The 12,172-nt window shown below is 59.3% G+C and overlaps 1 protein-coding gene across 1 annotated transcript; it reads left to right on the top strand.

Annotated features, from left to right (window-relative positions):
• On the top strand, positions 1-11,711 carry ALOX12B (arachidonate 12-lipoxygenase, 12R type). The gene is made up of 15 exons (XM_038535524.1): positions 1-147; positions 1,860-2,064; positions 5,154-5,235; positions 5,346-5,432; positions 5,593-5,715; positions 5,909-6,012; positions 6,278-6,450; positions 6,666-6,809; positions 7,801-8,004; positions 8,238-8,324; positions 8,619-8,788; positions 8,928-9,049; positions 10,821-10,921; positions 11,071-11,241; positions 11,451-11,711. The coding sequence occupies exons 1-15, from the start codon at positions 1-3 to the stop codon at positions 11,628-11,630; spliced, it is 2,100 nt and encodes a 699-aa protein (XP_038391452.1). The 3' UTR covers positions 11,631-11,711.
• The last annotated feature ends 461 nt before the right edge of the window (positions 11,712-12,172 follow it).

Raw genomic sequence — 12,172 nt, 5'->3', positions numbered from 1 at the left:
ATGGCCGCCTACAAAGTCAAGGTGGCCACGGGTACCGACCTCTTGTCGGGCACGATGGATTCCATCTCACTGACCATTGTGGGGACCCAAGGAGAGAGCCATAAGCAGCTGCTGAACCATTTTGGGAGAGACTTTGCAACTGGGGCGGTGAGTATGTGCGTGTCTGTGTGAGTGTGTGTGTGTGAAGTGTGTGAGTATGGTGTGCGGTGTGTGTATGTATACAGCATACGTATGTGTGTGTGTCTGTGCACGTGTGTCTGCGGTATATGTGGTCTGTGAATGTGCGTGTGTAATGTGTGTGGTGCGTGTGAGTCTGTGTGTGGTGTGTGCATGTGTGTGGTATATGTATGTGTGATACGCGTGGATGTGTGTGTTATATATACGTGAGCGTGTATGTGGTATGTGGCATGAGTGTGATGAGTGTGAGTGTGGTGTGGTGTATGTGTCTGTGTGTGTATGTCTGAATGTGTGGTATGTGTGTATGTATGTGTGGTGTGAGCGTATGTGATGTGTGTGGCATGTGAGTGACATGTGCAGTGTGGGAACATGGGGCATGTGAGTGTTTGGGAGTGACTGTGTGTGGTGTGTGGTGTGTGTGGTCTGTGTATATGTGTGTGTGGTATATGAATGTATGTGTGCATGAGTGCATGTGTGGTGTGAGGGTATGTACGTGTTTGTGTGTGCTGTGTGTATATGGGTTGTATGTGTGTGTGTACTGTGTGTGAGTGTTTGTGTGTGTGTATGTGTGTGTGTCGGGGAGCACGAGGTGGGGCGGGGGTGGGCAGGGGAGGGAGGCCGTGGGCAGGAAGAGATGGGGCACTATGAAGGACTCTGAAAACTGTGGCTTCAGGGGGGCTGTGGATGCCCTCCCCCCAGACGAGGCTCCTAGCAGTCCCTGCTCTCTCAGCCGTCCTGCCTCACCCCTGCTCTGGCACCTCTCACCCCTTTGTGGTCACTTCTCATCTCTCCCACCCTGTCTCACCTCATCTCATCTCTCGTCCTCTTCATCACTCTGCCCCTTCCTCATCCCTCCCCATGTCCTCTCCCCCTCCCTCATCTCTCTCATTTCAGGCCCCCTCTCCCTCGGGCCCTCCCCCCACATCCCTCCCCACAGCCTCTCCCTCTCCCTCATCCCTCTCTGTCCCATCCTCAGTCTTCCTAAGTTAACTTGCATCACAACTGGCTTAAAAGCACATGGGATTATCTGTGATTTAAAATGGCATCAGACCAGCCTGTCCAGTGGCACCTGCCAGCTCCACGATGGAAGGCACTCTTTGCCACCCCTTGGCCCTGATTCTCAGTCAGGTCCAGCCACCCGCTGCTATGTCATCTTAGTAGGTCACTCTGCCCCTATGGCCATGTCTGTATCTCCACATCTTCATTGATAAGGAGGAGGAAAGAGGGCTGGCTGCACCACCTCTGTCCATCTAAGACTGTAGGAGGTCTGGGGGGCCCAGGACCCCACTTGGGCATCTTTGTAGACCTGCCCCTGGGGGCCTGCATGGCCTCCACAGCCTCAGGTGGCTGAGGATGGGGGCTGAGGATGGGACCTGAGGGGGGTGCCTAGGAATAGGGGGGTATTGGTGTCCTGCTCAGCCCTGGGTAGATGGACCCAGCAGGTGACCCCCACCAATGGAGAGGGGCAAGTGTCCTGCTCAGCCCTGGGTAGGTGGGCCCAGCAGGGGACCCCCCCCAATGGAGGTGGGGCAAGTGTCCTGCTCAGCCCTGGGCAGGTGGGCCCTGTAGGTGCTGGCCCATTGGAGAGGAGAGCCCAGCGATTGGGTCTCCAGGGAGCAGACCCTGGGTGAGGGGCCGGACAGGTGGGGGTCCTGGCACTCATTGGGGCCTGTACCTGACAGGTGGATGAGTACACCGTCCGCTGTCAGCAGGATCTGGGGGAGCTCATCATCATCCGCCTGCACAAGGAACGCTACTCCTTCCTACCCAAGAACTCCTGGTACTGCAACTACGTGCAGATCTGTGCACCCGACGGCCGCATCTACCACTTCCCCGCCTACAGGTGGATGGATGGCTACGAGACCCTGGCCCTCAGGGAGGCTACAGGCAAGCCCTGAGCACCCCACCCCTGCAGCCAGGCCCCCCGCCTCCCATATGGCTGTCCCCTGCCGGGTCCAGTCACTCTGGGGCCAGCCCTGTGGGAACTCCTGGGACCACCTGCCACCCTCATACATCACCCTCAGTCACTGGCCCTGCAAGACCCCAGCACGAGGCTGCACCCTGTAGGGACAGAAATGAGGGCAGCTGAGGGCCACCCTCAGGACCTCAGGTCTCGGCTGAAGACAAGCGCACTCTCTACCAGCTCCCCCTGCAGTCCTGCCACCGCCCCCCCCTCCTTTGGGATGGGACACCTGCCAGGCTACAAAGACCCCTGGCTGCTCTGAGTACAGCCTGGGGGAGGGGGTCTGTTCACGCCAAATAGCATGTGTTGCCACTACAGCAAGACTCCCCGGTACTCCAGCGGGTCTGTTCCTGCAACAGGATGCCTTGTCCCTCTGACAGGACTCCGCCCCCCACCAGCTCCTGCCTGTTCTGTTCAGAAGCCCTGTTCAGAAGTCCACCTGGGTGGGACTGTGGTTGGTGGTGCATAACAGGAGGCTTGACACCTTATTATAAGAGCCCTGGGTCTCCAACCGGGCAGTCTTTAGAAGGCTGGGGTGCTCTGTGGCTCCAAGGGCCTCTGTACTCCTTCATCAGGACACCTGATGTCTCTAATGGGACTCACTGCTGTTCCAAGGGGCCCCCCTTCAACCAGTAAGGCTCCATCACGGCCCAGTAGGAGCACCTGTTGATTGTAGATTGACTGGGTGTTCTTTAGTGTCCGGTCAGGGCTGCTGGGTATTATTCTGGTCACTTGGCTACTCCCTTGGAAAAGGGACAGGGACTCTCAGCTTCGTGTGCCCACCCCCGCCACAGCCCTTGTCTGGCGGGCTTGGGTCGGCATCCTAACAGGTGGCATCTGGTCCTCTTTTGTCCCCTTGGCTCTACCACCCAGGTTCTGTTGGCCTCCGTCAGGGTGGGCAGGAGGGGAGGGCACAGCCAAAGGGGTCTGGGGGTTGTAGATGCATCCTTCCAGCAGCTGACCAGTCTCTTGCACTTGTTGTTTCCCCAGGAGTGGGGACACAGAGCCTGAGCTGGGGACAGAGGCGGGGGGCAGAGTGAGGCAGGGCTGGAGGAGGATGGGGAGGCCAGGGGGAGATTCCCCCCGCCCTGGGGTGGGGGGGGAGGCAGAGCATCGTCCCACAGCGGCAGATCTGAGTGGCAGGGAAGCAGGGGAAGGGCAGGATGATGCGGGGTGGTGGTGCAGGAATGGCGCTGGGTGGAGCAGCTGTCCTGCAACAGCAGGGCCGGGAGGCTTGAGTCACCTACTGGGCCCTGTAAGGAGTCCGCCACCCGCCCAGGGGAAGCAGAGCTGCATCTCTGGCTTGCACAACCCCAGGGGGCACTGTTCACCCGGAACACAATGTGAGCTGAGGCAGATGGAGGAAGGGGAAGGGGTGGAGAGGGCCTCAAAGAAAGGGATGGGGCTGCCAGCCAGGACCCTGGACAGAGATGGGCCGGGTGCAGATCTCTGCTCCACCCCCTACTAGCTGGACAGCTGGGTCTACTTCTGAATTATTATTATTATTTATTTATTATTATTTAATTCACTCACGAGAGACACACAGAGAGGCAGAGACACAGGCAGAAGGAGAAGCAGGCTCCCTGTGGCGAGCCTGATGCAGGACTCGATTCCGGGACCCCGGGATCATGCTCTGAGCCGAAAGCAGATGCTCAACCGCTGAGCCACCCAGGTGCCCCTACTCTTGAATTCTAAGCCTCAATGTTCTCCTCTATAAAATGGGGCTAACAGCAGAGCCTACATCATATGGAGGATGCGAGAATCCAGGTACATAGCCTCTAAAAGTTTTAGTTTTTTTTTTTAATTTTATTTATTTATTTTTGAGAGAGCACACACAAGCTGGGGGAGGGGCAGAGGCAGCCTCCCTGCAGAGGAAGGAGCTGGAAGCAAGACTCGATCCCAGGACTCCAGGATCATGACCTGAGCCAGAGGCAGATGCCTAACCACCTGAGCCACCCGGGAGCCCCTAACAGGAGCTTTAAAAGGCTTACCAACTCTTGGTGGTTGTGGATGGTGGGTGAGTGGTCAGAAGCAGACTGCCTTGAATCAAATCCCAGCGCATGCTCTCTTTCTGGGTAACATTGGCTGTTTTCTCCTAGTAAAACAAACACCATGATATCATCCCTTAGCTGAAATTTTTGGGGTCGAGGATGTCTTAAAATTCAGATTTCAGGGGCACCTGGGTGGTGCAGTGGGTTAAGCATCCAACTCTTGGTTCGGGTCAGGTCATGACCTCAGGGTCCTGGGATAGAGCCCTGCATCACGTTCCCTGCTCAGCAGGGTGCCTGTCATTCCCTCTCCCTCTGCCCCTCCCCCCTGCTCATGCTCTTGCTCTCTCTCCCAAATGAATAAATTTTAGAAAGAGAGAAATGCAGATTTCATTTAGAATATGCGTGTATATATACATCTATATCTGCCGATTGCATTCACACAGTCCACACGTTACATGATGTACCCACCAGGGTACCCCCTAGTCAACTCTGGCAGAAACCACCAATGGCTACACCAAGTGAGTTCAGTAAGAACTGTGTACCGCCTCTGGTAAATTCAGAGTAGGTTTTGCTGACCGAGGAATTTGGGCCAAAGGTGTGAGAAAAACAAAGTTGATTTCTATGGTCTTCCTGGTTTTGGAATTGTGGAGATGGGATCGCAGGCTTATATATAAGGGTCACTTGCCTTGTGAGGTCATTACTGGGTGGTCATCAGAGTGTCCAGAAAGTGCCTGGTGCCTCCGACTTGCCACACAACTGCTCTTGATTGATGTTTTAGTGGGGCCAGAAGAGGGGTTCCCTCGCAGCAGCAAACCTCGCTCCAAGGGTAGAGTGAGTGGGAGGAGGGTGCTCTTTGATCCTTCTGAGTTTTGGGGAGGACACACCCCCCCTCCCCTAAGCCCTCCCCATCCTTGTCTGTGGAACCCCAGAGCCAATCTACAGGGCAGGAGCTGAAGTCTGATCCTGGAATTCAGGCAGGGCTGGGGTCAGACCCTGAGCCTCCTCTATGGTCTCCCCTGCAGGAAAGACGAGAGCAGAAGACACACTCCCCATCCTTCTGGAGCACCGACAAGAGGAGATCAGAGCCAAGCAGGACTTCTACCAGTGAGGGCAGGGCGGAGGGGGCTGCGGGAGGCCGGGTGGCGGGGGTGATGCCTTGGCCTTCCTTCCTGGGGCTGGAGCACCAGGGCCCACCCACTCCCTTCTCTTTGCAGCTGGAGGGTGTTCGTTCCTGGCCTGCCCAACTACGTGCATATCCCCAGTTACCGCCCTCCTGTCCGGAGAAACCCGAACCGGCCTGAGTGAGCACCTGCGGCTGCCCTGGGGCCCCTCCCGTGGCGGACCCCTGGGCAGGGATCGAGGGTGCACCCCTGCACTCCCTGCCCCCCACCCCCACCCTGCGCCTGGCCCCAGGTGCCTGGCCCCAGGTGCCCAGCCCCAGCCCTGCACTCCTTCCTACAGGTGGAACGGCTATATCCCCGGCTTCCCCATTCTCATCAACATTAAGGCCACCAAGTTCCTGGACTCAAATCTCCGCTTCTCCTTCATCAAGACCGCCTCCTTCTTCTTCCGCCTGGGGCCCATGTGAGTGCATGAGCGAGGGGCGGTGTGGGCACCTGCAGGGCACCTCTGTCCCTGCTCCACCGCAGCCCCCGCAGAGGTGGCTGCCCAGACCCCTGGACGCAGAAGGACCCGGAGCGGTGGGGCCGGAGCCCCGAGGGCCAGAGCAGAGAGGGCAGCCTGTCTGATCCCCTTCCTCTTGAACCCCGTCTCCTAGGGCGCTGGGCTTCAAGCTCCGCGGCCTGGTGGACTGCAAGCAGTCGTGGAAGAGGCTGAAGGACATCAAGAAAATCTTCCCCGCCCACAAGTCTATCATCTCCGGTACCCGGGCGGGGGCGGGGCACGGCGGAGCGGGCCAGAGGCGGGACGCCCCGTCGGGGCAGCGGGACCCCAGGAGCCAGCCGGGCGGACACGGGGCCCTAATGGGCGGCTGGGCGGGCGCGCCCTCTGGCGGCCTCGGGGGAATGCGGCCCCGGGCTCACCGAGACGCTCAAGGGGAGGTGGGGGCTTCCAGGCGCCGGTGGTCTTCGTCCTGGGCCCAGGGGGACCCGGCCGCGTGGTGACGCCCGCGTGGTCCCCCACCCAGAGTACGTGGCCGAGCACTGGACAGAGGACAGCTTCTTTGGGTACCAGTACCTCAATGGCATCAACCCAGGCCTGCTGCGCCGCTGCACGCAGATCCCTGACAAGTTCCCGGTCACAAATGACATGGTGGCCCCGTTCCTGGGCGAGGGGACGTGCCTGCAGGCGGAGCTGGAGGTGAGGCCTGAGCCGGTGGAGATCTCTCCCTCCCTGGCCCCCGGTCTCTCCACTCCCACCTTTGCCATCTGCAGAGTCCCATCTGCGGCTGTACTCCCCACCGGGGTCCTCACCCAACCCTGCATTTGGGGGACCAGGATGACCTTCACCGAGGTGTGGGTCACAGGTGCGCCATGTTGGTGCCCACCTGCACTCTCATTGCGGCCCTCTTCCAGAAGGGGAACATTTACCTGGCGGACTACCGCATCTTGGACGGCATCCCCACCATCGAGCTTAACGGGCGGAAGCAGCATCACTGCGCCCCCCTCTGCCTGCTGCACTTTGGCCCCGAAGGGAACATGATGCCCATCGCCATCCAGGTGCCTAGAATGCAGGCCTGGGGCCGCCGCGTGAGCACATTGCCAATACAAGATGTGTGTGTGTGTACCTGTTTGTGCCTGTGTGAGTGTGCATATCTGCATGCTTGTGTGTGTCCACGTGAGTGTACATCCTTGTGTGTGCATCTGAGGATGCACATATGTTTATGGATGTCCCTGCTTGTCCCTGCATGTGCGCATCATTGTGCTACCACCGTGTGCTTGGTGCCCGTGCATGAACTTGGGTTCCCGTGGCTGCCCTTGTGTGCAAGTCCCTGTGTGTGTAGAGTATGCGTGCTGTGTATATATGCGCACACATGACCAGATGGGAATGTGCTTGCTTTGCTCAAGCTATTGTCTTTGGGTCCATTCATCCAGTTACTTGATAAACCAGCTCCTGCTGTGGGCCAGGCCTCTGCTGGAAAGATACTGGGCTAAGCGGACTTAGCCGCTGCCTTGACAGTGGCCTGGCATGAAAGGGGAGTGAGGTGCTATGTTCCCAGAGGTCTCCACCAGTGTCACATCCAAATTAGAGAGAGGCATCTGTGTGGGCCGGGGGGTGGGGGTGGGATCAGCCAAGCCCCCGATGCTCCTGGCTCATTAATAGAATACCAAAAGCTAGATTGCAGCGACTCTCTCTGCCCCGGGGGGCTGGGCGCCCTAGTGCAATGCACACACAGCTTGCACAGCTGAATGTGGTGCCTGTGGGGTTGAAATAAGAAAGTCTTCTCAAAGAAGGCAACTTGCGAACTGCTTCTTGAATGAATGGGAGCTGAGAGAGGTAGAGAGAGGGAGAGGAGGAAGCAACTACAGGCAGAGGGGAGAGCAAGAGAAATGTGAAGAGAGAGAGCAGTGCCCTGGTGTGCTCAGGGGACCAGAGGGCCTAGAGTGCACAGAGTGGCTCACTCTTCTCTGCCTCCTTCTCTCAGTGGGGGCCCTTGTGTGGGTGTGTGCCTCTGCCCTCACCTAACTCTCCGTCTTTCCCCATCCCCAGCTCAGCCAGACCCCTGGACCCGACTGTCCCATCTTCCTGCCCAGCGACTCGGAATGGGACTGGCTGCTGGCCAAGACGTGGGTGCGCTATGCCGAGTTCTACTGCCACGAGGCCATCTCCCACCTGCTGGAGACGCATCTCATTGCGGAGGCCTTCTGCCTGGCCATGATGAGGCAGCTTCCCATGTGCCACCCCCTGTACAAGGTATGGACGTGGCCTCAGGACCCCCCAACCCCAGAAAGGCACTTGGCTCACTCAGCAGTCAGGGGGGCCCCAGGGAGACTTGGGGAGGCAGCTGGGGACCCACGAGGGAGGGTTTGAGTGGGGCCCCCCAAAGCGAAAGGGTCTGATACTGCACAAGGCAGAGGTGGGTGGGTGCTGAGACCCCTTGGGGCTAACTGTGGTCCTCCCTCCTCATCCTCCTGCTTCCTCCCAAGCTCCTCATTCCCCACACCCGGTACACCATCCAGATCAACAGCATCGGGCGGGCCCTCCTCCTCAATGAGGGGGGGCTGTCAGCCAGGGTAAGACTCCTGCCCCAACCCCAGCAAGACATCTGCTGCCCTTCTGGGCCTTTGCCCTTAGACTAAAAGTAGGATTTCCCACTTGCCTTCAGATCACAAGGGGGCATGGTGGGTGTGGACCAGTGGAAGGGTGCTGTGCCTATGAGGGTTCACTGGGGTGCTGACTCAGAGTGGGGGAGCTCCTGGGGCTGGGGCTGGGGGAGCACTCACTGGGTGTGTGCGGCGGGTGCGATCCTCAGAGGGGAGGCCCTGCCAGGACCCTGCTGGCCTCAGTGGCTGCATCCCCCCAAACAGGGCATGTCCCTGGGTCTGCAAGGCTTTGCTGAGGTGATGGTGCGGGCTCTATCAGAGACAACCTACGACAGCCTCTACCTCCCCAATGACTTCGTGGAGCGTGGGGTCCAGGACCTGCCGGGATATTACTACCGCGACGACTCCTTGGCAGTGTGGGACGCACTGGAGAGGTGAGGCTGGACGGGCAGCAGGGTGAGTGCCCTGGGATGTTGCAGCTCGGGGGAAGCCGAGGCCAGGGCATCCAGGGGGAGGTGGGAGGACCTGTGCTGGGGAGGGAGAGGTTGCAAACTGAAGCCTGTCCCTGGTCAGGTACGTGACAGAGATCATCACCTACTATTACCCATGTGATGCGGCTGTGGCAGGTGACCCGGAATTGCAGTCCTGGGTGCAGGAGATATTTAAGGAGTGCCTCCTAGGCCGTGAGAGCTCAGGTATGGGCCTGGGTGCCGGGCACCCGCAGGGACCTGGGGTTAAGGGGTGGGTCCTCCCAGATCATGTCATGCTGGGGGCGGAGGGAGCCAAATCTCAGAGAGGCTGGGGAAGGAAAACTGTGTGAACTCAGAGCCTGTGGGGCAGGGTCATCTCTGGGGAGACCTGGGGGGCCCCCAGTCCCTCACCCTGAAACGAGCCTTTGTGGCCTGAGAAATGAGCTCAAACAGGAAAGAGTAGAGTGTTCTGGAGGCCAGAGAGCTGGTGGGCTCCAGCAGGACGGGGAGCATCCTGGAGTCAGGCCACTCAGGCACCACCCAGCAAATATTTAGTGAGCATCTGTGTTGTGACAAACGCTGTGCTGGTTACTGGGAGGCAAAGGGAATGAGACGGGAGAGGTGTCTGCCTTCAAGTCTTGGGGGGTGGGAGGGTGGTCCACTCAGTAGAGGCACAGGTATGTTATCTTAGGACTGCTACAGTGCAGGGTGGGGGGGTGGGGTGGGGGTGCATAGGAGCCAGAGGAGGCACCTGGCCCAGCTGGAGGAAATGGGGGAGAGCAGAGGGTTGCAGCATGCTAAGATCTGGCTGAGATCTAACATCTGGCTAGCGCCTGCAGGGATGGAGATGTTAGCCCGGAGGTGTTAGAGGTGGGGTTGGAGAGCTCTGAGTGGGAAGGCAGAGTGGGCAGGGGGAGTTCCGGGAGCTGCTTAGAGGTCCCTGCATCTGTGCTGAGGGTGGGAGTTGGCTGGGGCTCTCCAACGGGCTAAGCTAGGGCTAAGCAAAGGCTGAAGCACGCGCAGCCACCCTTCGCAGGCCTGGTTAGAGACGTTGGGATTACCCTGAGCACCAGAGGGCGCCATCAAGGTGGGTAGTGTGCAAGGAGATCAGGTTTGCACCTGCCAGGCTGCACCTTGCAGTTGGGAGACAGTTCAGGAAGCTGCTGTCTGTCTGGAACGGGGATGACAGGAACCTGGCTAGGGTGGCAGTGGCAGGAAAGCAGAGGATTGCCGAGCTAGCCAGGAGATAGAGATAAATGACAAGCCTTGGACACTGGTTGGGGTTCAGTGGTGGGTTTGGAGGGAGGGGCCAAGGATGACTTCCAGGTGTGGAGCTATCATAGCTCGGTGGGTGGTGGGTGTCATCCTGTGAGTTGGGGGCCTGGAGGGAGGAGTGGTTTGGGGAGGAAGATGATGGTGTTAGGCTTCTGGAACCTGGTGGCAATGGGAAGGAGAAACAAGCAGCTTGGTTACATGTGAGACCAAGAGCCAGGCTACTGGGGTGAGTGTAGAGGCTCAGAAGAGTGTGTGTGTGTATGTGTGTGTGTAGTGGGGTGTGTGTGGGTGAGGCACTTTCCAGGTCAGGAAAGCAGGGATTCCTCCAAAGCCTAGTCCCTCCTGTGTCCTGGGACCAGAGAGGCCCCCCTAAGGGAGCTGGAATAAAGATCTCAGGGCCCCACCTCAGGCAGGTGCCCTGAGCAGCCCTGGAGAACATCTGGCCGAGGACTTTGGGGGCTGCCTCCCAAGGCTTGTGCCTTGGATGGGGTGGGCGAGGTAAGTGGGGTTGGGTTGCGGTCACGGGAGGGCCAAGCAGGTGGAATGAATGGGCAGCACTACCCTGAAGTGGCCCCTAGGAGCAGGGGCAGGACAATGGGGTAGGGGTGGGGACACACACAGACACACAGACACACACACACACACAGGACCTGGGCTTGCTGGCCTCTTCTGCTGGCCACGTGGGACCAGGGCAGGACTGACGCCCTCTCCCTGCCCCCAGGTTTCCCACAGTGCCTGCAAACTGTACCGGAGCTGATCCGATATGTCACCATAGTCATCTACACCTGCTCCGCCAAGCATGCAGCTGTCAACACAGGGCAGGTGCCTGTGCTCCCCAGCCTCAGCCCCAGCCCCAGCCAGGCCTCCCCCACGTCCCAGCCTCACCCCCCAGCTCAGTTTAAACCCCAGAGTCCCGGGGTGCTCGCTCTCTGACCCAGAACCCCTCTTCTCCCCCCCCCCCCCCCCCGCAGCTGGAGTACACTGCCTGGATGCCCAACTTCCCCTCATCCATGAGGAACCCACCGATGCAGGCCAAGGGGCTAACCACCCTGGAGAGCTACATGGACACGCTGCCGGATGTGAAGACCACATGCATCACCCTGTTGGTGCTCTGGACACTCAGCCGGGAGCCCGATGACAAGGTGCCCCAGGGGGCCTCGAGGTGCAGGCGGGGGTGGGGGGGCTACTCTGAGTACAGGCAGAGGGAGGGCTGGGAGCTGGGGGCGGGCGACAGGAGAGGAGGTGTCCAGGGTGGGAGGCAGGGGCAGAGAGGGTGCTGCAGGGGCAGGGCAGACGAGTGGCTGGGGGGGTGGCAGCGGGTGGTCGCATCTGCCCGGTTCTGTGTCCGCAGCGGCCCCTGGGTCACTTCCCCGACATCCACTTCGTGGAGGATGCCCCGCGGAGGAGCATGGACACCCTCCGGCGGCGCCTGGCCCAGATCTCGCACAACATCCGCCAGCGCAACAAGTGCCTCCCCGTCCCCTACTACTACCTGGACCCGGTGCTGATAGAGAATAGCATCTCCATCTAGGCCGGCTCTCCCGCCTCGCCTCGCCCTGCCTGCACCTGTTTTCAAAAAACAAAAAAATTTTCACTTCAAACGTGCCTGGCCTGTCTGTGCACCTGGCCATTTACTGGGGGCCCCATGGGGGTGCAGGCTGGGGCCATGCCATTCACCAGAGTGGGTCTGGGTAGGCTCAGGGCAGCACCAGGCCCTAGGTCCCACCCTCATGTCCCATGAGATGCAGCCAGAAGGCTCTGGAAGGTGCTTGATACCCTGACCCCAGGCTCCTGAATGAAGTGCTGGCAGGTGCCAAGGTGCTCCTGGGGAGGGCAGGAGAGAAGGCTAGGACCAGGCTAGGACCCTGCCATACCCAGGCCCTGTTTTTCAACCCAAAGCCATTCTGGTTCACCTTAAGAACCCCTACCTAGGGACCCAGACGTGTGAGGATCCCAGTCCACCAGAAAATCTACCCAAGGACCAGCCCTGCCCACCTAGGCACTCAGACCACCCAAGACTAGTCCAACTTGAGATGTAAACTACTCATCTACCCAGGCAAAAGACCACCCTAA

The sequence above is a fragment of the Canis lupus genome, chromosome 5, assembly GCF_011100685.1.
Source record: "Canis lupus familiaris isolate Mischka breed German Shepherd chromosome 5, alternate assembly UU_Cfam_GSD_1.0, whole genome shotgun sequence".
Lineage (NCBI taxonomy): Eukaryota > Metazoa > Chordata > Mammalia > Carnivora > Canidae > Canis > Canis lupus.
The sequence above is the reverse complement of the archived record's forward strand: the minus strand, read 5'-3'. Positions and strand labels throughout refer to the sequence as shown.